Genomic DNA, 27,733 nt, shown 5'->3' on the forward strand with positions numbered 1-27,733 from the left:
TTTAATTTATATATGATATTTTTAATACACAAAATCAACCATCAAATTTAGACCACAATAACCATTGTTCTTATTTTTTATAATTCTAATTGTATTTTCTCTATGATTATTACAATACAAAATGATTTTCAAGAAAAAATAAACTACAACTTACAAATACAAATAATGTACTAATATTTATTTATTTTAATTCTATTTTTTATCTGTATGCATGTTAAATATTTATTTCTCTTTATAAACGATGATTATCCAATCTAAGTATTACTTAACTAATTTTCAAAATGTTTGACAATATTTAAATAATATAATAATATAATCAAATATATTTTAATTCTTTCACAAACCATACTCCACATTTTTGGATATTTTTCCTCTAGCACAAAAGTTCTATACCTTTACCTTTGACTAAGCATGTCATTTCTTAATTTTTATTTTATTTTAAAGAATTGGAGAATATTTATTTATTTGATTATTTATCTATCTTAAATATAAAGGAAACTTTAAAATACTCGCCACACATAAAAATTTACGAAAAATAATATTTTTGAATAATTCTATTAACACAAGAAATAAACAGACACCCAATTAGACAACCACCCTTATGTTTTAAGAGTGTATATATATACAAAAATAGGGAAAAAGTGTTAAATGTTTTATTTTAAAAGTGTCATTTTTATTAATTTTGATACATCGTGATTTTTTAGAGTTTAATTTTTTTCCTAGAACATCAATTGAAAGGTAGTTAAATAACCAATCTGTCATGAAATTTTCATATGACAAGCAGGGGTGACCTAATTCCAGGCCTGGTCTGCACTTATAAAGTATACAGATAATTACTATTGACTGGAATGCTTCCCATATCATAAAATTTCTTCTAGGAGCTTAATATCAGGCTCCAGCTTTTCCTTCCCTCCTCCTTGTTGCAAAGTGGGGTCGATTGTTTCTCGATAAGCCCTTGCAATGGCTTTCCCTTTGTCCAGCATTGAAGATGGCACTGTTTGTAAAAGCCTATAACAGACAAACCCATTCCTTCTGTAATTAACAAAAGCTAGAACTTCCTGTGAATTATCCTTTGTAAACTATGTTTCAAACTTCTTTTCACACCTGTCTAGTGCAACAACTGCTGTGTTGACCTTGATTTTCATTGCCTCGGTTGAGGCTCTTAAATCATCTCTAGAAGCACGAAGAAGTAAAGAGTCCAAATCCTCCAAGGCACTGTATATCACCAACAGGGATTTAATTTAGAAAGAAAAAGAAAAAGCAAGCTATCATTTCACCTGGATGCCTTTTGGAATGTCTTGCTATCAGAAGATAATTAGAGCAATTAATTCAATCTAACAATCAATGGTACCTTAAACACTCATCAACTGCATCTGATGCTACTTTTCCATTCCCTGCTTCTGATGCATATTGTGCCACCTGGGTTATTCAAATGAAGGTTAAACATGTCAATCAAAGCGTAAGATTTGATAACAGCTCATGTTTTGTTCCATTCTAATTATTCTCTCATTGTTACTTCCATTCATTTACATGGAAGCTGTGTTTCAATTTTGATGAGAATATATAATTTCAGAATGATGAAACTATCATAAATTTAAGCAGTTGAATTGAAACCCATTTAAAAGGATTTAGAATTTCCAGTATCACCCATATGAAGCAACTTCAGTTTCTACCTTTACTTTTGCCACTGGTTATTTTACATTGCATAAGATTCTTCATGTATCGTCCTGGTTTTATCACCTAGATTTTATGAGTCAGTCCACACATGAAGTTGATTTTTTTTGTTTGGAAAGAGTGTGGATAATTGGAGTTATTGACTACTCTCCCATTTTTTTCTAAATAAAAACATACCTGACAAGGATAATTAAAACACCAGTCTGGAGAGTGAAAGCATAAGATTTTTTGATTTTTTAAAACTCGGGAAGACAATGTGTGGATAGAATAATAAACAAGAAACAATAATGCAATGAAACAAAATGCGTTATAGCAACTCTGAAGATTTTGTGATGTGAAAAACATTAAGGAATTATGAGATATGGACACTTGAATCAAAATCAAAATAACTACTTGATAACAATTGACAAAATGATTGTGGATAATCAGAGTCAAGTTCGATGTTAATGAATATGCCCAATATAGGTCAAATCTTAAAGGTTGCTACACCCAAAGGACAAAAAAATTGTATTCAAATAGGGGTTAGCAATGGTAGAAAACCCACAAGTGAAAATGCAAAGGAACAAAAGACTCTTAAGACTTTTGTCATAACAATGAAGAACATCATCTGTATGTACCTAAATAAAAACTGATTGTTGAGGGCCCAAATTAGACACCTATGCCCCTCTTTGCTTCCCATTTACCTTGTCACTTGCTACACCTATTGCTCCATCCAAAGTCTGGTCACTACTACCATTAACACTTCTTGACACAATTCGCAAGAGTAATGGCAGCCGGAACCTTCAAACCTAATTGTTGAGGGCCCAAATCAGACACTCTGCCTCTCTTTGCTTCCCAATTACCTTGTCACTTGCCACACCTATTGCTCCATCCAAAGTCTGCTCACTACCACCATTAACACTACTACCTAGCTCATTAGGGTTTGCAGCAATTCGGGTGGGAAGCCATTTTGAAATCCTTTGTCTTAATCTCCAAGAATTCCCCCCTCATGAAGGTTGCCTTTTTTTTCCTTAACCGATGTTTTTTCAAGTTTCTCAGTCAAGAGGCATAGAGATTGGGGGACGAGTTTTAGTGTTGGTAATTTTTCCTACATTTGGAGATGGCTATTAAAATAAGATATAAAATTAGTATTTGAAAACACAATTACAAAAAATTGTAAAAGAAGTTGCAATTATATTTATGTAATGATTGACAATGAGTAAAAGTAGATGAAATTTATGCAAAGTTGTATAGTTGTACAACAATTTGCATTAGAGACAACAAATACTAACGTCTTCACCCCTACCTTGAGCGTATATTGTACTACTGACCAACATTCCATAGTTAGACTTTGTACTACCATCTTCTATTATGCCCAATGTCAACCATGGTGTAAACAATCTAGACAAATTTTGACATTGTTTCTATAATTGTTTTAAAAAATGATAACCCCATTGCCATTCATCGTTTAAGAAAAGAGTACCAAGTTCTAGCATTATTCATCAAATGCATAAAAGTACACACACCAATGGTAGCCAATGACTAATTTATAATATTAGTCAGACTTCAACATTTTCCCAAGGTATTCACTATAGAATATAACTCTACAAAATAAGTCCAGAACAGGGTGCAATGCCAATTTAAATGTGTCAGAAATCCAAGCATCTTCACTAAAATTGTTATATTTACCATCTCAATAATTTGACTATAACAATACTAGCATTGCTTGGAATTGAGATTGACCTGGAAAAGTAAAAGTAATAATGGAATACAATTACTTGAAGATTTCATCCAATGCAAAAACCAAAACAATTTATATTTTTTGTCCTTCTATACCAAAGTATGTCTAGAAGTGGTAGGTAATCTTTTTTCAATTGTTTTAATGTTAACTGACTTTTTCTATTTTACAATCTACAAGGAACTTCCTCTTCCTCACCCTATTTTTCTCTTCTAGCAATTACAATAAAGCACGCGCCAACAATTAAATGACCTTGGTGGGCTCCATTTTAAGGTTTAGGGTTAGGATTTATGGTTTTTTAGTTGCAGGAATCTGTTTTTTTACACCAAGGTATTTCTTGCCATTCTTGGGAGTGCCAAGAGCCTTTTGGATTTTCTCGGACACCACAAGGATCATCCTAGGAACAAACCCATATGAGGGTTTCAACAAGGAAGACACTGACAAGATGATCTGCCCTTTTACTATTGCCCCTAAGGCATCCCTATCATGGGCAAAAGGTTAGAAAGTTAGAAACACTTGGGATGCAAAGTAACACTAGAATCTATAAAAAGTGAATAGCATAGTTACAAGACTTCTAGACTTGCAATGACTCGACAAGTCTTGAGGCTAAACATGCCAAACCCAACAAGTCCCAAGACATAGACTGGGTCGTGAAAGGGATAAGTTAATAAAATATAAGAAAATCACAAAATCTTAAAACAAAGACTTAAAATCGTCTCCTTCACCCTAAAAAGACATTCATTTTGTTTTCAAACACAAGTAGAGAAAAACTACTTATTGAGAAAAAAACATAGGTTATTAGAGAGAACCAGCACATTGATTGAGGACAAAACAATGATTGAAGATCATTTGGGTAAGTTTGTAGCAACCCTTGATGTGACCAGAGGAGTTCAAGGAGGATTTAGAAGAGCCCACCATTGATTTGGAGGTGCCTATCTTCATTTTGGAACAAAATAGAGGAGGTAAGTTTGTATTTTGAAGTTTTCTTTTGTTTTTGTATTTTCAAATTTCCATTGTGTTCTACGTTTGTTTTTCTTGGGTTAATAAAAGAAAATCCTAGCTATCAAATAATCAAACCCTAGCTGTTTTTTTCAGAAAAAATTAATTCTTTAGCTACAAACCCTAATTGTTCTTATTTTATTTTTTAATTTAATTAGAAAATATAAATGGTATTTTTTTCCATTGATAATTTATTGCAGTCAACTTTTCATTTATAAATTGATCCAAATTTTCAAACACAATATTGACCCGAGTTAGAAGATATCCTTGTTGGAAACATGCCATCCTTGGGACAAAAAAGGGAGATAACATGTATCTGTTGCAAAGTGAAATTGCTTGTGGGAGGTATTAATTGCTTAAAGTATCACCTTGCACACATACCATGTCATGATGCTAAACCATAGCTAGCAACACCTCCTAAAGTAATAAGTAGAGTGCAAAGTCAATTAGAGACTTTTGAGCAACAAAAAGAATTAAAAAAAGGCGAAGACAAGAATTGGAAGCCATACATGGACAAAGTTCTTTAGTTCCTCCATTTCTTGGATCTATAAGTAGTGGCAATGTAAGTATTAGGCCTAGAATTTCTAGATCTTCATCCAATTTAGATTCATATCTTGTTATATGCACTACTCTAAGTTCCCAACCATCACTTGAGAGCATGGGTTGGAACAAGGACAAGCAAAACGTTGCAAAAAGTTCAATTGGAGACTTTTGGTTCTATTGCATCATTCCATTTCATGTAGTAAGGTAATTACTATTATTTTTATTTTAAATTACATAGTTTGATTTATGTGTCTGTTGAATTTTTTGTATTTAGGAGTATGTAACATTGAAGATTTTAAAGTTATACAACCAATTTAAAATTCTTGTTTTGTTTATTTTATTTGTTTTAGGTCTTTTTATTGGAAAAATATGATAGCTGCTATTACTATTTGTGGGGCAAGATTCAAAAAACCTAATGATGAGGAGATAATGGACTCCATTTTGAGTCAAAAGGTGGTTGATGTGAAATCCAAAATTGATGTGCAGTGTGACATGGAAGAAGGGTTGCACCATCACAACTAATGGTTGGAATTGGGCACCATTGGGCCAATAGAAAACACAAAACATTGTTGATTTTTCTTGTTTCTTCCTTACGAAATTGTACTTTGTGAAATCCATTGATTTAGTGATTAATATTTTTAATTTCTAATAATACTAAATCACTAATTGATGTTTCAAAAAACACAAAAAATGTTGAATTCCTTTGTGAGGCTTTGGAGGGAGTTTTGGCCAAGGTGGGTGAAGAGAACAAATAGTTCCAAATAATGCATTAAATTATGTTGTTGCAGGTAGACTACTCATGTATAGGCACCCCTCTTTGTTTTAGACTCCTTGTGCTACTCATTGCCTTGACTTCATATTGGAAGATCTTAGCAAACTTCCATGGATCAAAACATATATATATATATATATATATATATATATATATATAAACACACACCCACACCCACACACACAACGGGTCCTCTAATAAGAAAATTCACAATTAAAAAATAGTTGCCTCGTATTGGATTAATCTACTTTGGAACCAATTTTTTCATGTTACGATCCTTGCTTTAGTCAAAGGCCACTTTCAGATGCATGCTTGTTAGTAAGAAGTGGTCTACATCATCATATGCAAAGACCAGTTTAGGGATTGATGTGGCTGATTGGATCTTTGATGAGCATAGTTTTTGGCAACCGGCCAAGTAGATTGCAAAGGTAAATTCTCATTATATTTTGTTTGTAATTTCATTTCATTTTCTTATTTTTGTTAACACTTATGTTACCATTTCACAATGATTGCAGTTCATGAAGCCTTCATTTTTTCTCCCATGAGTTGCTGAGGAGAGAAGTCTGCAATGGACTACATATATGAGGGCATGGATAGGGCAAAGGAGGCCATCAGATATGTTTATTTAAGGGTTGAGAATAAGTATTGTCCCATATGGGTAATCATTGATTGATGAAAGCACCCTTGACTTCACAAGACTTTACATGCAACTACCTATTTCCTCAATCCGGCATTCCAATTTCACATAGATTTCAGGGCCAATGAGGAGGTGTTGAATGGGCTCTACACAGTCGTAGAGTGAATGGTACATGATTCATTGGTTGTAGAGAAGATAGAAATCTTCAAGCCTGCACAAGAGAGACCTCTTTACACGAGACATATGCAAGGCAACTCGGATGACATTGCAGCCAAGTAAAAATTATTGAAGGCATAATTTAAATTTAAGTTAAAACTTTTTTTCTGTTTTACATTAATAACTTAATACTAAAAGTGAAACTCAAAGTTACACAATAGGATTGACTTTTATTTCTTCTTATTTAAGATGCATGTTGGGAAAGGTTTGGTGCTAAAGTGCCAAATCTTCAAAGGATTGAAGTTTTTGTCTTGACCCAACCATGCAATGCTCTAGGATGTGAGCGCAATTGGAGTATGTTTGAGCACATACACTCCAAGAAGCACAATATGTTATTAATACAAAGGTTGAATGATCTCATGTATGTCCATTACAACCATCACCTCTGTCACAAACCAATCTTGGGGGTTGACTTATCTCCTATCACTCTAGAGGAGGTTGATATATAGTCAGATTGGACCACCAGGGTTGATTATCCTATCTTCAATGATGAGGACCTTGCATGCATTGACGAGGTGGATCGAGAGGCAAAGGTAGTAGCCATGGCAAAGGAGGGTAGAGCACAAAAAGATAGAGTACAAGGAGACCCCTTGGATGTTGGCATTACTAAGACAGGTAGATATCATACCTGCATCATCATCCAGGACCTATCTTAGACACCAACATAGGACTTGCCATGATGTTGGGACGAGTGATTGTAATGTCCCCAAGTAAGTTTAACCATTTAAGACATCATAATTCCAACATTCTCAAAGCAAATAGAAATAGAAATTAACATCACGATGGAGTTCAACTTAAAAACCTTACTACCCATGTAAGTTTGGAAAGGATTATGATCTTGAATAGGACGCTTTGATACCTCAGCGTGACGACTCCCTCAGGGTTTTTGGATCCAAGCCCAGGCCTAATTTTGGGACGACACCCTCAAGGTCTTACATGGATCACTGATCTCTACCCATCTTGGGATAGACACCCGATGGTTTTACACAAGCCTTTCCCTATTCATTCATACAACCTTCCGACTACATTCATATTAAGGATTAACAATTTGTTTATGTCTTGTTTAATTGTTCTAACTTGTTCATTTGCTAGTTATGGATAAGAGTTTGTATGATAAAGAATAAATAGTTATGGATTCATACATGTGTTATAGATAAGAAATTAATTATTGAATTATTACGATTTTATTAAAACACTGATATATTTGACATCCCCTTTACGATTTATTCTAGTAATCATGAATTAAATTACTGATGTTGTATTTTGTTGGATTATGGATGACTTGCATTAAATATATATATTTCTATGTAAATTATGTGTACCTTGGCAAGATCGCAGCGGAATTCCTGTAAACTGATCCTAGACGCATATTCCCAGCCTAAGGAAATCGTATGTAGTGGATGTCAACCAATGGCTAGTGATTAGAGCCGCATATATTCAGACTGAAGTCCAGACGTGATTTTTCCTCAGCGTTTTTCTCCCCTTTATATCTCTCAATTTGAGGGAGAGGTCACACCTCTTCATCATGTATGCCCTTTGGCAAGAGACATACCCTTTCACCATTAGCACCCTTTGAAAGAGTGCAACTCTTCATTATTTCTACCCTTTGAAAGGGACACAGCCTTTCATAATCAGATCTGCACTTCTCATTTCCAAATTATCTCCCCTCTCAAATGAGGTTCTCTTCTCCCTTTTATATCTCATTGTTGAGGGAGACAACTTTTCCTTTCACGTCTTTTGACTTTTCATTAACTTAATTAATTTTTAATTAATCATATTTAATTATATTATTTTATATTTTAATTTAAATTTTAATGTTTTAATTTTATTATTATCATTTATTACTCTATTTCAAAGTGGGGACATTACAGTGATGTAGGCTCCTTTGAGCCATGGATTTACATTTTCAGTTTTGATATTTGTTTCGATGCATTGGATTTAATAATCCATGAGATTTGTATGCATTTGACAATATTCATAATTTTTATATATCTAACAATGTTGCTTCTTTCAACTAAAAATTAAAATTTGTTTTGTACTCATGAGATGGATGTATATTTGCGTATATGGTCAAAGTAGCTTCAATTTGATTAGTTTATGGTGTCTTTAGAGTTTAATTATTAAAGGGTGCATGAAACAAGTTTTGAATCCTTAAAAATCTCTATACTTCATAATTTTCTTCAATTTCTTGAGTTTGGATGTTGAGTTTGATTCCAAGTCAAAAATCAGCTTACCGAGTTTGAGGTGAGTTTGAGGTGAGTTAACAGTAGCAAATAGCTATCTATATTTTTGGCTGATTGACATTTTGTCCCATATTCGTCCATGTACAATCATAGCCTTCCAATTAGAAGAAAAAATCATAAAAAAATTTAAAAAGAATAAAATCAATCCACAAACTTTGAGCAAAATAACTGAATTGAAGAAAAGAAAGAAATTATACAAATGTCAACAAATGACCAAAGAAGGTACATGTAACTCAAATTTACAAGTTAAATTAAAATAGTAAAGAATGTAGATTAAGAGAACTAAAGGAGTTGAATATTACAATATTAGTATAATAAAGTGTATGCTTACTTACACTCTTATGTAATACTGTTAGTGGTAGTTAGTAGTCTTTAAATTGTAGCAACAATCATTTGTAACTGCCATCTATTTTTAGTATGTAACTACTTTCTAACTTTTTAACTGCACTCAATAATAGTAATAATACAATGTGGTTCTCTTTTAATAAAAGATGTGTCGATTTCTCTCAATCTCATTTCTTTGGTTTTTACTAAAATTGTTACTAAGCCAAATTTGGTATCAAAAAAAAATAAAGAAGAGAAGGCCAAGGGTGTGGGATGTTGCTGAAAAATATTAGAGTTCATTTAGTTGAAAATTGTGAGGTTGCACACTGATTGCACGATGTCTTGATTGGTTTTAGATAATTGCAACCAAATATTCATTATTTACAGTTGCAATTTGCAAGAGTAGGGGGCAGAATCCCAGGTTGTGCAAAGTCCAGCTGCAAGTTAGGATTTGTCAAAACAACAAGATAGCAAAAGCAAGGTTGAGGTCCAAAATTGCACAAAAGAATTGCATTTTGCCAAGTTGCAAAGAATCACAATGGGTAGAAAAACCAGCACATCATGGATTTCTAGTCACAAGCAGGATTTTCTATAGTTAATAGGGCATGTTTTCTGCATTGTTTGCAATCACAAAAATTGTGAGGCATTTCCAATCGCAGTTATGGCATTACATGGAATTTGTAGTATTCAAGACATGGAAATCATCATTCTTGATAGTCAAGTCATCTGAAAAATGAAGTAGATTTGCAGAAAATCGTGAGTTGTAGGTTGTGATATGAAGGAATAGTTTAGCTAGGGCATGCAGCTTAACAGAATCACAAATAGTGAGTTTTCTTATAGTCATGGCTAGGGCATGCAATATATTAGAATCATAAATCATGAGTTTTTTTAACAATCACAGCTTGGGCATAGTAGCAAACAGCATACAATCATGATTTTTAGGCATCAAGAATTGATTTGAGTTTTTATTTCCATTCAGAAAAATTGTTAGGCTGCAAATATATAAAGGGTGCTTTTTATTTTCCTAGAGGGCTTATTTTTTCGGTCAAATTTAAGAAGGGGATTTTGAAGTATTTGAGGAAATTTTTATTTTTCAGGGAGAGAATTAGTTCTGGATTGCTAAGGAAAATGGCAAATATTTCAAAATCTAGTATTGTTGGAGGCACAAAACTTACCAGGAAAAATTATTATACTTGTGATCACAAAATATGAGCTATCATTGGGTATCAAGAATGTGACAAAAGCTTGGTAGGGGCAAAAATCATCCAAGTGACTTTGACAAATCTCATGGAGAAACCTGTCAATCTCAGATGATTGAATCCCTTAAGTCTGACGTGCTACACCAAGATAGCTTAAAAAGAAAATATAATCTCAGATGATTTAATCCCTGAAGTCTGATGTGCTAGACCAAGATAGCTTAAAAAGAAAATATCGACTTTCAAAAAAAAAAAGTGTTACGTATTTCAAAGATTTGTTGTTTTCAATCAAATTGTCAAGAAGTGTCTTTGTCCAAACATCTTTTAAATATCAAGGGTTTTAAAAATCAACTTGTCACCATCTAAAAAGCAATCAATGAGGAGGAAGAACATGGTTGCACTAGTTATCAATAGTCTGCCACCTAATGTCTTTGAATCTACAAGCTAAAGCTCAAACCCTAAATTTTGATAAGGTCAATTGGCATTTGTTGCAAAGGGTATGATGACAAAAGTAGATGAGTAAAATTTCTTCTAGGAGTTTAAAAAGTGCACTTGTTCCACAATTTTAGGGTACATAAAGAGTTTTCCCACTTTACAACCACAAAGAAAGGTACAGTCTTTTATTGCCAAAAAATTTGGCATGTTAAAAATGATTCTAGAAAATAACAATATGATCTATCTCGCAAGCATCAGAATGAAGCTAATGTGGCAGATACTAGTGAAGGAAGACCAAGATGAAGAGTATGCATTGATTTCTTTTTAAAGCAGCATTTAAAGCAATTGTTGATTCTTTATTTAGGTGCATCCAGATACTTCACTTGTTTAAAGGACTAGTATGCCAGATTTATTTCTGATCAGAATCATAGAGATTCTACTTCACTTGGTGTTGACAAGTCACATACAATCAAAGAGATAGATAATGTCAAAATTGCACTCGATAATGGCACCAAAATTTTAGTAGAGTGTTGGGTATGTTTTGGGTTTAAACAAAAATTTACTCTTTAATAGCCAAATTATAGCAAATCCGAATATTCTAGTTCAATTTCATGTGGAAGAGTGCATTGTTTATGATGTAAACTAAGATAAGGTAATTGCTAGAGGTGTAAGGCCAAGTGGTGTGTACAAAGGCTTGTACAAATTGGTTGATCTAGTTTTACATTTTGCACCTTTGTTTGGAGGTGGCAGCCCTGAGCAGTGTCATGGGGTAATGCAGCCCACAAGGTCCAATTAAGGCCTTTGAGGCCACTTCCAACTTCGTGGAAATGCCAAATTTCATTATTTTATCTCTTTCAGCCAACCCTCAACAAATATGAAATACTTTCAATGACTTAACAAATAATTCACATCATTGAGATCCCAATCACTAAAGATGAAAACTTATTAAAAACTACTTAAACAAAACACAAAAAATCAGGGTTTTATCAAGAGTATGCAATCTTTTCCTAGTGGGTGAGTATATAGAGAATTTACTCATGAAAAATGTGCTAGTTTCAAGCAAGTATCACTAAGAAACTCACAATTTTCTCTGCCACACAAATCTCAAGTGAGTTACTTGCAAGTATCACTAAGAAGTTCACTTGCAGGATAAGAAAATTATGGTTGATTAATCAGTAAGTGGTCATTTATTTTCCACTTGGTTAAGGGCCTCTCAAGGGAATTGTAAGGATACTAGAAATGCCAAACAAATGGCTCCCTGTTTTGATCTTTTTTCTCTTTTTTATCTTCATGTTCCATCATGACATTATTATTGATATTATTTTGACTCCTTGAGTTATGCTAGATGCACCTCATACATTTGCCCCCATCATAACTATCTAGATGCACATTTATACCTATGTTACATGGGGATGCATTCCTACCTTTGAAACCCCTGTCCCAATCCTTATCCCATCTCCATCCCCATAGCCGTTTCTGGGATTTTAGGACAACAGGAGACATCCACAATCTGAATTTTTTTGGGAATGTCCTAACTCCCTAAGATGTGGTGCAGGAGCACCCAGGTAGACAAGCAATCAGTACCGCCCAAAAATATTTTCAGTTTGTTTTGGTTTAGTTTGTTGGTCTCTGACATCTCTCTTCAGCTTGGTGGAGTTTTGTTTCACCGTGTTTGACTGGCCCTGTGACTTCATTACCTAAGCCTCTTAAATCTCTACAACTTCATGTTAGATATCAAGAGATAATGAAATGCCTTCTCATAGAATGTTATAATTGCAGCTTACCAAAGATAGGAGTATCCTCACCAGGCCTAGGCACTGCTCCACAAATGCAGCAAATAGAGATCCAACCAGATCACTTCACCTTTTGCCACTATCCTCCCAGCCTGTGCGAAAATGGGAGCTTTGAAAACCGGTATGAACATCCATCAGTGATCAGAGTATAAAAGGCATGAAATTTTGTCAGATGTTGAAATCGCGACTGCCCTGGTAGACATGTATGCAAATGTGTAAGCATAGACAGGGCATGCAAACTGTCTAACAGAATGCCTCAAAGAGACGTTATCTCTTGGACTATAATGACTGCAGGATATACAAACTAGAAAGGTTTTAAACACTTTCAAGAAAATGCACTCAGCAGGTGTAAATCCAAATTTCACAACCTTTGTCAGCATCTTTGTGCCTGAGAATGGGGTGCGGGTTTGTATCAAAAGCTTAATGTTTTGCCTTGTAATATGGATGCATATAACAAGCAAGCAGGGGCCCATAAGCCATGTCAGACTGGAGTACATGGATTATAGGCGACCTTTGTTTTATTAAAAACACAGCTTCAAAATAAATTAAAACATTCAGCTTCCTATACTGCGCGGGGTGAATGAAAGGCTATGGGAACCGTCAAGTTGAAAGGCAAAGAAACTCTTCTATCAAATCAGCTTACAAACAAGACCAAATTGCCATTGGTTGAGTAGAGAAGCCAAAAGGATGGGTCACAAATTGATCAAGGCATCGATGCCAACAATTGCAGAAAGATATGCGATATAAATGGAGCGACATAGAGGCATCAAGAAGAGAAAAAAATCCATGTGTGGTGTGGCTATGATGAGGAGAAGAAGGTGGCTGCATGGTAGGGGGTGTAGCAGCTAGGAGAAAAGAAAACATCTCTCCATCACATATGTGATATGAAGCTGTCTGAAAGTGTAAAGAAGTGAGGTCAGAACAGAAAAAGAAATCGGCACATTGAGAAGAGAAGGCTACGGAGGTCAGCGGGTCAACATGTGCATAGAGTCAACCTAGAAAAGACAAGGATCGAACAAGAGGAGGAGGATTTGGGTTCGATCTGAAAGGCAGAGCATAGAAGAGTCGACTAGGCATGGATAAAAGAAAATGGTTGCAGTAGAAAGCAGTGAAAAGAAGGGTATGGTACTGAGAGAGAGAAAGGCCAATGAAAGGCCATGTTTGTAGTTGTTAATTATGCAGATTTAATGTGAATGTAAGCTTGTTTATTGTTGCAATCTGAAGGTTTGTTTTGAAGCAGAGAGTCTCTACAAGGGTGTTTTGTGTTTTGAGTTTTGAGTGATGGAAGGTTAAAGGGGAGTCTTTTTGTCTTGCATCAGGATGCCATTCAAAAACTTGGAATACTGATGCCATTCAAAAACTTGGAATACTGTTGGAACACTAGCTGTCCCTGGGACTGTGGGAGACAACTGAGATGTCCCTCAATCATCTCAAGGACACCTCAACATTTAAAAAAAAAAGCCTGTGTTTTCTAGAAAAATACAAACTTAAAGGGATGTGGGAATCTGATCTTAACTAGCATAAATACACTCTGTTCAAGGAAGAAAACCTTTTTTTTTCAAATTATACAATTTTTCTTTGGTATTATGGAAATTGGTTTTGAAAATTGGAAAACTATTCCTTTGGGAAAGGTCCCATTTAGCACCAGTGAACTCTTGATATGCCTAATTTCAATTATATTTGTTAGTATTCTCTTGATGTTATGTTTGCATTTGATATGATAGAACAAATATATCAATCATATCACCTCCAAATTTTATAAGTTACATTTTCTCTATCTATCATTTTCTATTGCTGCTATACTGTTATCAGACATGTCAATTACATTTTGAATCTTTAATTTAATTATGATATCAAATTTGATACATTATATGAATGTCTAAACTTAAATTTCAGATTTTATGTAAGATTAAGCTTGTAAAAAAAATGAGTTTCATATATGTTGCCATCCCTTGCCATCCCACAAAAATGCCCCCATGGACTGCCATCACCAAAATATATCCCACCATCCCCGTCCATCCCTGTCCCCGAAATGTTGTGGAAAGTAGATTTATATACAAGTCTCTCTGGTCATTTATGGAGATCAATGTAATACCACTTTTACTTAACTTTTTTTTCAACTTTATTTGAATTAAGGTGTGACTTAAAATGGGACCAGCCCATCAAGACTAAACTGTCATATATGAATGATCCTTGGACCTTAACTCATTATGTAGTGTAAATGGTTAGCATCATTTGCATTTCTACATGTGTTTCCAGATGGTATTCCAAGTTTTTGAATGGCATCGCAGAACATTCCCAAAAATTCTTGCAAACTTGGCATGTTTAGCTATCCCTGGAACAGCAGGGGGCATCTGAGACATCCCTCAGCCATCTCAGGGACATCCAAGCATCTTGATGGCAAAAACAGAATTCCTAACGTTTTTGTTTTTTTTGTTAAATCACTGTTCTGTTTGTTTTTTATACAAAATTAACAAGATTATAGGAATCTGATTTTAACTTCCATGACTACACTCTGAGCAAGGAAAAAATCCATCTTTTCACATAAAATGATTCATATGTGGTATTATGGAATCTGGTTTTACCATTTAGGAGTTTATTCCTTTGGGAGAGATCACATTTAGCACCACTGCATTCTTGATATGCCCATTTTCAATTATATTTGTTAGCATCGTATTGCTGTTACATTTGTAGATTACTGAAATCATTTAGAAACTCACATTAAGAGCAAATATATCATACAAGCTGTTGATTTCAAAAGTAACATTTGCTATATCTATCAATTTAAAAGTTGCATTTTCTCTATCTATTATTTTTTATTGCTGCTATACTGCTATCACGCATGTTGATTACATTTTGAATCAATTTAATTGTAATATCCAATTTGATATATTAAATAAATGTCTAAACTCAATTTTTTATGTAATGTATATTTAAACTCTAAGTCACCAGGTTCGGCCGAATTTCATCCTTGAAGTTCGAAATTCGCCGAACTTCAAAAAAAAAAAAAAATTTTTTTTTTTTTTTCTTTATAAATTTTTGGCCTTCTTCTGTTAATATTTTTTAAACACATCTTTAGTCTGTCGTGAGTCGCGGCCTGCAGAAGAAGTAGTCGCAGACCCGTGATAGTCGCAGCCTGCAAGAGAAGTTCGCCTGCAATTTTTGCCTGTCGTTCGTGCCCTAGCATATGTTTCCTATGGTTTATATTTTATAAATATGTCATCTTTTTGTAACGATTTCAAATCTATTTATCAATGTTAAACTATTTAGGCAATTTTATAGATATATTACATATATTTATTAAAACAATTTAAAAATTACATATGGCGAATTTAATTCGAATTTTATACATTTAGAATTTTTCCCTCATCGAACTTCATTCGAATTTCAAAGTTGTCGAACTTTGAATTTGAATTCGAACCTGGTGACTTAGTTTAAACTAGTGAAAATTTGAGTTTCACATATACTGCCATCCCCTGCAATGGCCCTATGGATTGCTGTCTCCGAAACACATCCCACCATCCCCTGCCATCCCCATCTCAATGTAATATCACTTTTCCTTAATTTTTTTCAACTTTATTTGAAGGTATGACTTAAAATGGGACAAGCCCATCAAGACATTGTGAATGATCCTTTATTGATTATATAGCGTAAATGGTTAATATTAGTTGCATTGCTATATATGATTCTCTCACTATATAACTGATCCCAAGCCAACCTATTTCTCTACTTCATATTCACTAACTTGCCAAGATTATTCATGCATCAATAATGTGTATTATCATGAAAATATTAAATAATAAATATGTAGAAATCCTTATCAAATATCATAAAGCATTTTCTATTTCCATATTGGGAATTAAAAAAAATCACCGCTCGAATGTTTATACGAAGAGATGAAGCTGGTCCAGATCGCAACAAAGATCGACTATCAACATATTTTGGTTTGTCAGATTGTAAAGCTTTGTCTGCATGGAACACAAAAGTTGCATAGCATCAACAGAATATAGACTTTTGAGGTTGTTTTTGCAGTGATGCATCTTTGTGGAATTCTCTGAATTAAGCTGCATATAAAAGATAAAATCAGCCTACTCCAGAAAATTCCACAATCAATCAAAAGAATACGTTTGACTTCTAGACCTCTCAATAACCTCATTTGGAGAAAAAAGAATAGAAGATTATGATATAAGTTTCCAAATACAGAACTCAAAAAACTATAAATATATTGAACTTTCCAAGTAGAGACTTCATGCAGGTTGAGATATGTGTGTATAGAACTTGTTTCCTTGAAACGACAAACAAATAGTCAAATCCTAGCAATTGATACATCCTTATTTCAATAGCAGGCTCAAAAGTGTGCATGCATCTAAACTATCACCAAAATAAAATTTAACCTTAGTTGTCAAGGACAATAACATTTGAATTCCTAAAAATTGTTAAAAACAATTTAAAGTTCATGACAAGTTCACATCCATCTAACACTAACCAAGATTGCGTTAAATAACAAGCACACAAACATATACACTTGAATGCACTCATTATAAGGATGAAAAGTATTCAGTTATATTCAATCCAATTAATATTTTTTTGTGACGTTCTAGTTTACTGATTTGATGCAAGATTTTTAAATGTCTCATATGACATTTTACACCTTATAACTGACCTAGGAAACATTAAATAAGTAAATATTAGAACATTTTATGATAATACCTTCTAAATGTTAATTTTCTTACAATGACTCCAAAATGTTTCTGAACTCCTCAAACATTTCTTCTTGAGCACTTCTGTAAAACTATCTGCAACTCTATATGCAAAAACATTTTTGTTGGACTTGTTAATAAATAAATAAGACGTAATGCTTGATGCAAAGTTGCATGGACATGGATACGGATACGGCCATTTTTTAAGACCCCCAATATGGATACAGTTGGATACGTCATTCATAAAAAAACACATACACATATATTTAACACAATTTTCCAAGCTATTCGAGGAGATTTTCATTACTTCAAAAGCAATATAGACACATAATTGCTACATAAATAATGATAAGTTGATTTAACATTTACAATATGCAAAATAGAAGAGTTGCATTGGAAGAGAACCCAAAAAATGGGTCACTCAAATAGAAAAATGTTTCATTTGTCTTTCTCATTGGGTGTAGGTTTTGTTTATACCATTTATTTTTTTTAAATGCATGAATGAAGTTTTTTTAAATTAAATTTAGGAAGATTTCTGTCAAATTTTTAAAAAAATCAAAAAACATAGTATCTAGCATGGTTGGAAATCAAGGTTTTTTGGGCATATGTGGGTACAATATTCAATGTGTATCCAGGCTGTATCGGATACGTATTTGTTTCCGATAAGGGAATGGATATGGGGATACGCGTGCCTAGGGAGGGACGAAGGAGTTTCCAGCTACTCTGGCTTGATGGGAATAAATAAGCACAAAGTGAAGTATATGGACTTAATTAAATTTTGAGTTGTTATTATTTATTTATGTCGGTTAGTTGTGTATGGTGCTTGCCATCAACCAACACCCCTAATCAAAGTCCACCTTGTTATCCCAACATCTGCTCCCTAAAAATTGGTATCATCATTTTGTGCCCTCTTGGTACAAATGTGTCCTAGACTTTGTTATTTGGAATGGCCATTGAAGAATGTAGCTTCTTTTGCACTAAGTAAATTGTGATGACATAAGTTGCAATATAATAAATTGAGGTGAATTTATATCCAAGAAGAAATGTTGAATTGTATGAAAATAATATTGTAATATTGATATAATGGTCATCTTAGTCATTACTTCCTTTTATGTCTTTCGCCTTCAGTTAGTTTTAGGAAGTTCCCTTTCTGTCTTTCATGTTTCTATTCTCGATCGTTTTCGTTATGGAAAGATCCTCTTGTAATCTCTATTTAAGGAGCTTTCATCTCCTTTTGTAATTATTGAATATCAATTATCATTTCATGGTATCAAAGCAGAGGTGTTTGATGATTTTCTGATTTGTGGTTTCTTTAATTGGAAGTTATTTCTAGAAGTTTTTCAAAATGATTTTTTATGAAAACTTGTGGTTTTTCTTGAATTTTTCGTGAGAAATTTTCACAAGATTTTTTTGATGGATCTGTTTTTCTGTTTCCAGGTGGGTTTTTCCATGGCTAGGGTTTCAGCACGCAAAGATTTTCTGTTTTTGGCGATTTTTTTGAACAAAAATTGTTGTTTCTGGAGGTTTTCTGATTTTTCTCCAAAAAAAATTATGAAGGGATTTTTTATATTTTTCCACAAAAATATTAGGAAAGGTTTTCTGATTTTTTTCCACAAAAAATAATGCAGGGTGCTGCTGTTTTTTGGGGTTTTTACTGTTTTTCCACAAAAATGAAATTCCTCCCCGAATGATTCTCCTCTACTTAAATATAATCTTTCATTTGTTTACAATGGTTTGAAGTTTGAGGATTTTTTTTTTTATCGATAACCGGTTTAAGATTTATATTGCTTGAAAGGAAAGTATACATGCCTTTAGCTGCTCAACAACATTCCACAAAATGGGATCTCGCCCCTACAATAACAAAAAGAACCCGAGACAAAAACCACCTACAAAGCCTACCATATTGGATACATTCCTTACAACTAGGAATCCCCACCCAAAAAACTGACGACCCACAAGAGACCAGCCTACCGGAACCAGCCAAGGGCTTCCTCCCTGGAGGAGTTGGGAATGGTCTGACTAGGACCTGCCTCAAGCAGTTCCATCCCGACACCTGTCGTGGTTCCCGACTGTCCGCCTCGCAGCTTACTGCGATCCACCACCTTCGCATTCTTTCGCGGGATTTGGTGACGCACCAACAGTCACCCATCTTCGCCAATCGGAGCCTGCGACTTCACCGGGGTCTGCTTGCCACGCATTTTCGCTCCCTCCACCGGTCCGAACTCCCGCACAAAGTCCACAATTTCCCTCCACCCATTCCTTGCATCCACCATCTGGGATTCCACCGAGCAAGAAGCCGACCACACCACCAGAGGCTACACTGCTTCATTTCCCCCACTTAAGCGCCTCCACGACCCTTGCTCCATTCTCAGACCCATACCAATCTCCGCTCGAGCCACCACCTCCACCAGACCACCTGACCATTTTGGTCTCAGTATAAGGGACGCCACCCACAACACCTCCTCCTTTGAACCTCCCACCATCAAAGCCAGAGCCACGAACAGGGACGAAACATCCAAATTTGTTCGCGGGCGACAGTCAGTGTCCAAGAATTCTTCCCCAAACATTAGGCGAACAACCCTCCAAAAATCTTCCTCATCCACCCTAAAAACATTCAACAAGCAGTTGCTTGAGATAGTGCCTTGAAATGCAAGCATTTGGCCCTCTGTAAACAGCGAAAAATTGGCTTCCATCCTTCCCCTAACTCACAGCCAAAACATAGCACTCGCAATAGCCAAAACAGCCCTTTGCACAATGCCAAAAAAAGGAAAACGAGGGCCTAAAATAACAATCCGTAGCCACTCCAAACATTAATTTCATCGCACGCACCACCTCATACCACGCATCATCAGCAAACCAAAAATCCATACACTGACATCATTGCACCTGCGCCGCCATTACGCACCTTACTACCAATTCGATGAACACAAACCACGTGAGCCATCCCCACCCCTCCATCATGCGTATCTAAAACGGATCACGCAAGTCTCAACACCACGTCTCGAGTTCCCCTTTCAAACACAAAGCACCTTCATCCAAAATTTATGGGACCCAAATCCCTTAAGTCTTCAAAGAAGTTAAAATGATCAGCCAAGGAACCATTTGCACCTACATTCGAAAGCCTATCAACCTCAGCATTCGCTTCCCTTAGAACATGCGATATTTTAAAATCCTCAAACCCACTTAGAAGGTTATTCATCCTTCTGATATGTTTATCTAGGTGCCAAGCCTCCATCCGTCCCCTAGCAATACCATTCACCACTATCTGGGAGTCCCCTTCAAGATGAAGTTTTTCACCTCCAATTTCTTCGTCAAAAGAATTGCTTCAATTGCTGCCCGACACTCAGCTTCGTTGTTAGTACCATCCACCAATCTCTTTGCTCCAAGAGCAAGAATAGTACCATTCTCATCACGAGCTATGAACCCTGCACCGGAGATCCCGGGATTCCCCCTTGATGCCCCGTCAAAATTGATCTTGGTCCATCCCCTGTCTAGCGGAATCCACTCCTGACTTTTATCGCCCATTGGAGGAGGATAAACCCTCAAAAGCCCATTAGCAGGCCTGAATTTGATCAAAGGCCAACCCACCAAAATACCAACATCAAACTGAGTGAAAGGGGTCTTTGCCAAATTAACCTGGGAAGCAGCATTAGAGACTAATTCCGAAATTGCCTTCTCCAACCTGATCAGAAAACGCTCCATTGGTTCTAGTTTATACTCAAAGAGTCTTAGATTCCATTCTTTCCTAACTTCCCAAATTACTGTTGAAGGCATAACTTTCCAAATTGCAGCAAAAGTTGAAGATTTGTACAAAGTCGGCCACGATTCCAGCCAATCACGCAAATTCCCTTCCAGCAGCCCCTTCCAACTCAGCCTCTGCAACCCAAAGCGCCATGCTTCTTGGGCAAATTCACATCTCAGGAGGAGATGATCCACATCTTCCTCCTTCTTACAAAGCACACAATGGAAGGGACCCGCAAACCCCATTCTTTTAAGTCTATCCCCGATCAGAATCCGACTGTTGCCTGCCAGCCAAGAGAAAGCACCTGCTTTCGGCAAACAAGCGTTGTTCCAACATACCTTTGCTTCCCAATCCACCTTCCTGACATCTACCTCCAACAAGGCGTACCCCAGCTTAACGGAATAAATATTACTCTTCGCACCACACCAAATAATTTCATCTTCCTCCCTAGAACTCATCACCTCTCTGCTAGCTAGGATATTCCTTAACGTCCTTTGATCAAACTTCTTCATATCCAGATCTCGAGGATCCTTCCAAGTCATTCGTTGTCCCAGTTCGAAAGAGTCTTGGACCAGAAAATCACTCACTTCGTCTCCCCAATGTTGGATGGTCTTTTGAACAATCCGCTGGGGAGCCCCAACATCCAAAGATGGACATCCGTCCCAAGAATCCTGCCAAAAACTAGCCTTATGGCCGTCTCCAATTCACCAAGTCAGATGATTAGTAATCAAACTTCTACAATTCACAAGAAAGTTCCAAAGTGTTGGCGGCAATATTGTACACGGAAATAAAACTAGTTAATTAAGTTGTAATTGTCGTGGTTAGTTGGCAATCGCGGGGTGGTAGTTGCGGTGTGACGGTTGGCGCTCGCACCCCCTCGGTACCTTTAAATACTTCCGAATGTAACTTGTGACGGGGAAACAATTATGACTGGAATAACATCTCTTATATTTGTCTGATATCTATGGCGTTATTAATCTGCATTACGTGCTTTATCTATGAGCTTTAAGTTATTCACCCGAGAGGGCAAACATTTGGCGCCGTTGCCTAGACGTACTTGGGAACGGAAGACGCGGATGGCACACGGACACGATGGGCCTATCCGTTGGTGAGATAAACCCAGAGGCCGACGACGTGCGAATAGAACTTTACACAGGAGAAGACACTGCAACAAGAGAATTTTCAATTCTGCTCCAGGTAGCCATCCAGACCTATGTCCGACGAGAGGCGACGGAGGCGGAAATCCCACCAAGTGCCGTGTGGACAGCGTTGGAGGTGAGCCCGGCAGTAAATCGGTTGATGAACCATCTTCCCCGGTTGCTTGCATAGGCATCGCTGGCACAACAAGCTCGCCTGGAGGAGATTGCCCAGGAAGAGCGATGCCAACAGATCCTTCAACAATATGAAGATAGGGAAGCAGAACGGGATGGCACCAGGCCAGGAAGGAATTGAACCTTGAATCTTCTATATTCAAATAAAAGTGTCATTGACACGAGTTGTATTTGAGGAAATGAATTAATAAAGACGTGTTTTGATTTATGTATTGTGAGTTATGGAAATGTGCAACAATTAATGCCCAACCTATTGAATAAAGATGGAAATAAAAAAGCAAAAACGGATGAGTGGGAGGCCGCACAGAGGGCCTTGATTCTGGAGCAGCAAGTAGAACGTAGATGGAGGTTGAGGCAACTTGCCGAAGGACGACCTGCCGAAGGGTGGCCCGAGGGGAACCAAGGAGGTGTCACGGAGGGTGCAGAAGCCGACGGAAATTTCTACGCGTCGCCAGAGCACCGTAGGGTGCGGAGCCACGAAGAGTTTCTGGAGGAAACAAGGTTACGATGGAACCTAGTCGAAGAGACTCGGGATCAATTTAGAAACTTATCCCTTACACCACGAAGTGAGGATCACCAAAGGGAGCCAGGAGTGGGCGAGGGTGAGAACAAAGGGGAGGACAACCGTACGGCTGTAAGTGCGACACACGGCAAGCAGAACACCGTACCCCCAGTCGCCCATGCAGGACACACCACGGGCGGCGAAGGGAGCGGCGCAGGGGCTCAAACACAGCAACAGCCACCTCAGGGGAGACGACCCCCATCAGTGGCGAGCAAACAAAAACTACTGAAGTTCAACGGCAATGGGAAGGAAAATTCTATCAGCCATTGTCGAACATGCGAAACCATATGGTCAGCAAACGGTGTTACCGATCAAGATGAATGTGTAACACAATTCCCAGCAACCTTGAGGGGAGTGGCCAAAAACTGGTACTCAGATATGGACAAGGCCAAAGTCGGCACATGGCCCGACTTGAAGGAGTTTGGGATAGAGTCCTGCCTCTTGAGAGATGACAATGAAATAGTCGCCGAGATCTATGGGACAAAGCAGAACAAGAACGAGACTGTCCGAGCCTATAGTCAGCGGCTGAAGGAACTATTGGGAAAAATGGAGAGTCAACCAGCAGATGGGTTGAAAAAGAGATGGTTCGTGGAGGGACTAAAGCATTCCCTCCGAAAGAAGATGAAAATCATTCCACCTACATCGTACGAAGACGCATACAATAGAGCGATGGATCTCGAGAGCGAGACCAAGACATTGAAGAAAAAGAAGAAGGATAGCTCATCCAAGGAGGATGACTCGTCACAGGAAAGTAGCAGCGACAGCGAGGCTGGCAAACGGGTGCAAGCACTCTAGAAAGACATGGAGCAAATGAGGAGGGAATTCAAAACAATGAGAAGCACCGGTCGGACCGAAGGGGACATATGGTGCACTGAGTGCAAAGAGGAGGGGCACACAAAGGGTACTTGCCCAAAGAAGGCATTCTGTGAGATTTGCCAAGTGATGGGACACTCCACCAAGGAGTGCCCATACAACATGAAAACTCGGAATACGCAAATGAACCAGGTGTTGTTCACGAAGCAGGCCACAACGTCCGCACCAGCGGGTACGGGCCAACAAGCGAACAACAATGCAACCTCGGGAGGCTACCGAGATAACCGGTGGGGAGGACGAAACAACAATAACAACACAAGGAGCGGGATCCAACACAACTCCAAAGGTCGACCGATGGTACAATGCAGAGCATGCAGCCAGTGGGGGCACTTCGCCCGAGACTGCCCGAAGGGAGAGGCCACACAATATTTGTGCAAATGGTGCGGACCGGGAGACCACGAAGACGCCACCTACCCGAAGTCCGGCGTCAACTTGCTCAATGTCGAGGAAACCAAAGAAGAGGAAGTGATGGCCTAACCCGCGCCCAAGCCAGACACGCAATGTGCCCAGACCCGGAGATGGAGAAGCAAAGGGCACGGGAAGCACGGGAAGAAATCGAGAAAGAGATACAAGAAAGGGCGAAGACGAAGGGTACGGCGAGTACTTCCAGCCGATCGGAGGCGGAGGATGCTATACTAAATCAAATTTTAAAATTAAAACTGGAGGTGCCTGTGAAGGTACACGACCTCCTCCAGATGATGCCTCAATTACAAACGGCGTTGTTGAATAATCTCTCCCAACCATGCACCAATACCAACCACCGCACAGATGTTCCTGGAGGGTCTGCAATAGACCCCATGCTGCTGGCAGTTAACACTGGAAGGAACCCGACCATTGTGGAGATGGGTATCCTTGGCACCATTCTAACCGATACCATCGTCGATGGTCGATCAGGAGTGAATGTTCTTCCAAAAGAAACCTGGTGGAAGCTGGGGAAAGCCAACGTTGTGGCCATCTACATTCAATCTGCTCAGAGCAGATCAGCATGGAATCAAACCCATCGGGACACTGATGGGCCAACAAGTTACCATCGGGACGCAACCCTTCATACTGGACTTCGTGGTAATCCCACTAAAGAAAAAAGGGTATGATGCGATCTTAGGGGGAGGGTGGCTGGTGGCAGCCAAGGCCACCCACAACTGGAAGAAGAACACTCTGTCTATGGAGAATGGAGGAAGGAAGTTTATCATAGACCTCGGGACACAGTTGGTTAGTGAGGAACTGGCATCATCTTCGGAATCGGAGGGTGAAGGAGAAGGCAACCTGAGGAACGAAGGACAAGGCTGCAGGGAGCCCAACGACGAAGGGATTCTCAAACTAGGAGAGTGCTCTGAGGATGAGACGAGGTCATTGAACGGGCTCTTCCACTGGCAGATGGAGGATTATGAAATGTTCCAGAGCTACAGGCTCGAAGTAGAGGAACCAGAGCAAGTAATAGAGGAGGTGTACCTGCCAGAATACATAGAATATTGGAAAGGAGACGCCCCAAACCTCGGTGACGTAGATAATCCGAAGATCAATTGTGTCGGCAACGATTGGAACCCTGTGTGGAAGGCCACAGCTTTCAAAATCTTTATTATTCTTCTTCTTCTTATGTACGGGAAGGAGACCGTGGTCCCTGTAGAATTTGTGGTTCCAGGTCTTCGGATGGCCATTGAAAATAGACTTGCCACCAACGGGTCCAAATTGAAACCCTACCATGAGAAGCACGCAGGGGACCCGAGAGGCCGGAAGGACACCCGAGAGTCCAAAGGGGAAACCGATAGGATGGAAGGGGACTCGAGAGGCCGACCAGGCGACTCGAGAGGCACGGGACCAACGCAGGAGATTCTTGGGTGAGGAAAACCGAGAAGGATGAAGGGCGATCCCAGAGACAGGGGACCCGAGCCGAAGACTCTCTAGATAACTAAATTAGGAAATTGGAAAAAAAAATAAAAAATTACGGTCGTACGACAGTTGACCATACGGCTTGGAAAATTAAAAAATTTTAAAAAAAGACAAGAAAGCCACAGTGGAACCACCGTGTGGTGGGACCACCGACAGTGGAACCACCGTGCGGTGGCAACACCAACGGTGGGACCACCATACGGTAGCACCACCGTGCGGTGGCAACACCGACGGTGGGACCACCGTGCGGTGGAAACCACCACTGCCGCAAGGAATAGAGGCGCAGAGCACGGAGACATAAACACAACACCACACAAACAAACACAGTCGTACGGTGGAGGGGTGTTGACCGCACGAGAAGGTGGTCGTACGATTGGAGGTATCAGTGCTGTTGTTGATCGTACGAGGAGGTTGTATGGCCGGGGTGCCATCGGGGACATTACAAAGGAAAAAAATAAATAAAAAAAACGACAACGACAACCAGATTGAAAAATCATTTGATGACATCTAGAGCCATGACACAGAAAATATTAGAGTGGAGAAGAAGGGTTTTTGCTGCCCCTCGACCCCACTGGGGCGCTGCCCCAGACCCCAGTTTTTTTTTGAGCTACAGTACACTTGTTGGAGTTGGGCGAAGGGCATTAGAGATGTCACAGGAAGTGTTGTGGTTGTTCGTACTGTGAGAAAGAAGCCTGTAGCTAAGCATTGGCGGGGAAGCCATAAGCCGTAGAGGGAGACGGATTTGGAGGTTGGGAACAAACAGAGTTTGAGGGAAGGCATTGCAGGTCCGCGTAGTTGTATGACACCAGGGAGTTATTCAGTTCAGTTATTAGCCTTTGGGGAGTGTGATGGAGGATTTGAGGTGTCTCCTAGCCTTTGTGCCAGCGGGTTGTGGCCACCTCCAAGCAGGAATGGTACGCTTTGAGGAACTTGGAGTATGTCTCAGCTAGACATGAGGTTGCCTTGGTGGATGCACAGAAGGCGCGGGAGGAGCTGACCACCAAGTTGGAGGCAGTACTAGTGTGAGACTTAGCTCAGCGTACCCAGGAGTTGGAAGCCGAGAGGGCAACGCCGGTGGCTATCGAGGACAAATTGGCTAGGGAGACAGTATCATTTGAGTAGCAGTTGGTGGAGGCCGAGATTGAAATCTGCACTTGAGCATCGGATGGTAGCAGAAAAGGGTTTTCAGGCGAGGACGCAGCAAGTGTATAAGTTCCGGGCTCGACTGGCATTAGCAGTTCTGTTTAATGTCATCTCTATTTTGTATTAAGTCGTCTGGAGATGACTTCTTTTCTTTTGGGGGGGATGATGTTGGCGGCAATATTGTACACGGAAATAAAACTAGTTAATTAAGTTGTAATTGTCTTGGTTAGTTGGCAACCGCGGGGTGGTAGTTGCGGTGTGACGGTTGGTGCTTGCACCCCTCGGTACCTTTAAATACTTCCGAATGTAACTTGTGACGGGGAAACAATTATGACTAGAATAACATCTCTTATACTTGTCTAATATCTATGGCGTTATTATTCTGCATTACGTGCTTTATCTGTGGGCTTTAAGTTATTCACCCAAGAGGGCAAACACAAAGGGCAGATCCTCTCGGAGGATTTTCAACCATGAGAATCCTCTCCCTATCTCCATTGTCCAAGTACTTCACCTGAAGAATACGTACCCATCTCTGCTCCGGCTTACTATACATCTGCCAAACCAACTTCGCCCCCATAGCTTCATTGATTAACTTCCAGTCACGGAGCCCCGCACCTTCACCCCCTTTTGGTTTACAAACTCTATCCCAAGCCATTAAAAGAATTTTGTCCTGATCCTGTTTACCGTTCCACAAAAATTTCCTCATTTTTTGTTGAATATTCTTAATGATCGTGCCTGGAAGTTTAAAGCAAGCCATGGAGAAAATTGGCATTGCCGAGATTACTGATTTCAACATTAAAATGCGACCAACCAACATGAGCCATTTACTTTTCCAACCCTCCATTTTTGCTTTACAACCATCAAGAAGTCCTTTCCAAATCTCCGTCTTACCCGCTCCAGCAAAGAGCGGCGTACCAAGAAACTTCCTAGGGAGCTGTCCAATTCT

The 27,733-nt window shown here is 38.4% G+C and overlaps 1 protein-coding gene across 2 annotated transcripts in view; it reads right to left on the reverse strand.

Annotated features, from left to right (window-relative positions):
- Window positions 1-531: 531 nt before the first annotated feature.
- LOC131043539 (uncharacterized) overlaps window positions 532-27,733 on the reverse strand; it is a 108,996-nt gene continuing 81,794 nt past the window's right edge. For both annotated transcript variants that reach the window (XM_057976752.2, XM_057976751.2), the window contains exons 4-7: window positions 16,423-16,517; window positions 1,352-1,419; window positions 1,105-1,215; window positions 532-1,008 (exon numbers count right to left, since the gene is read on the reverse strand). In XM_057976752.2, coding sequence (XP_057832735.2) covers window positions 861-1,008; window positions 1,105-1,215; window positions 1,352-1,419; window positions 16,423-16,517 — 422 coding nt within the window. In that variant the 3' untranslated portion in view covers window positions 532-860. The remainder of the gene's footprint in view (window positions 1,009-1,104; window positions 1,216-1,351; window positions 1,420-16,422; window positions 16,518-27,733) is intronic.

Source organism: Cryptomeria japonica, chromosome 2 (genome assembly GCF_030272615.1).
Source record: "Cryptomeria japonica chromosome 2, Sugi_1.0, whole genome shotgun sequence".
NCBI classification, from domain to species: domain Eukaryota; kingdom Viridiplantae; phylum Streptophyta; class Pinopsida; order Cupressales; family Cupressaceae; genus Cryptomeria; species Cryptomeria japonica.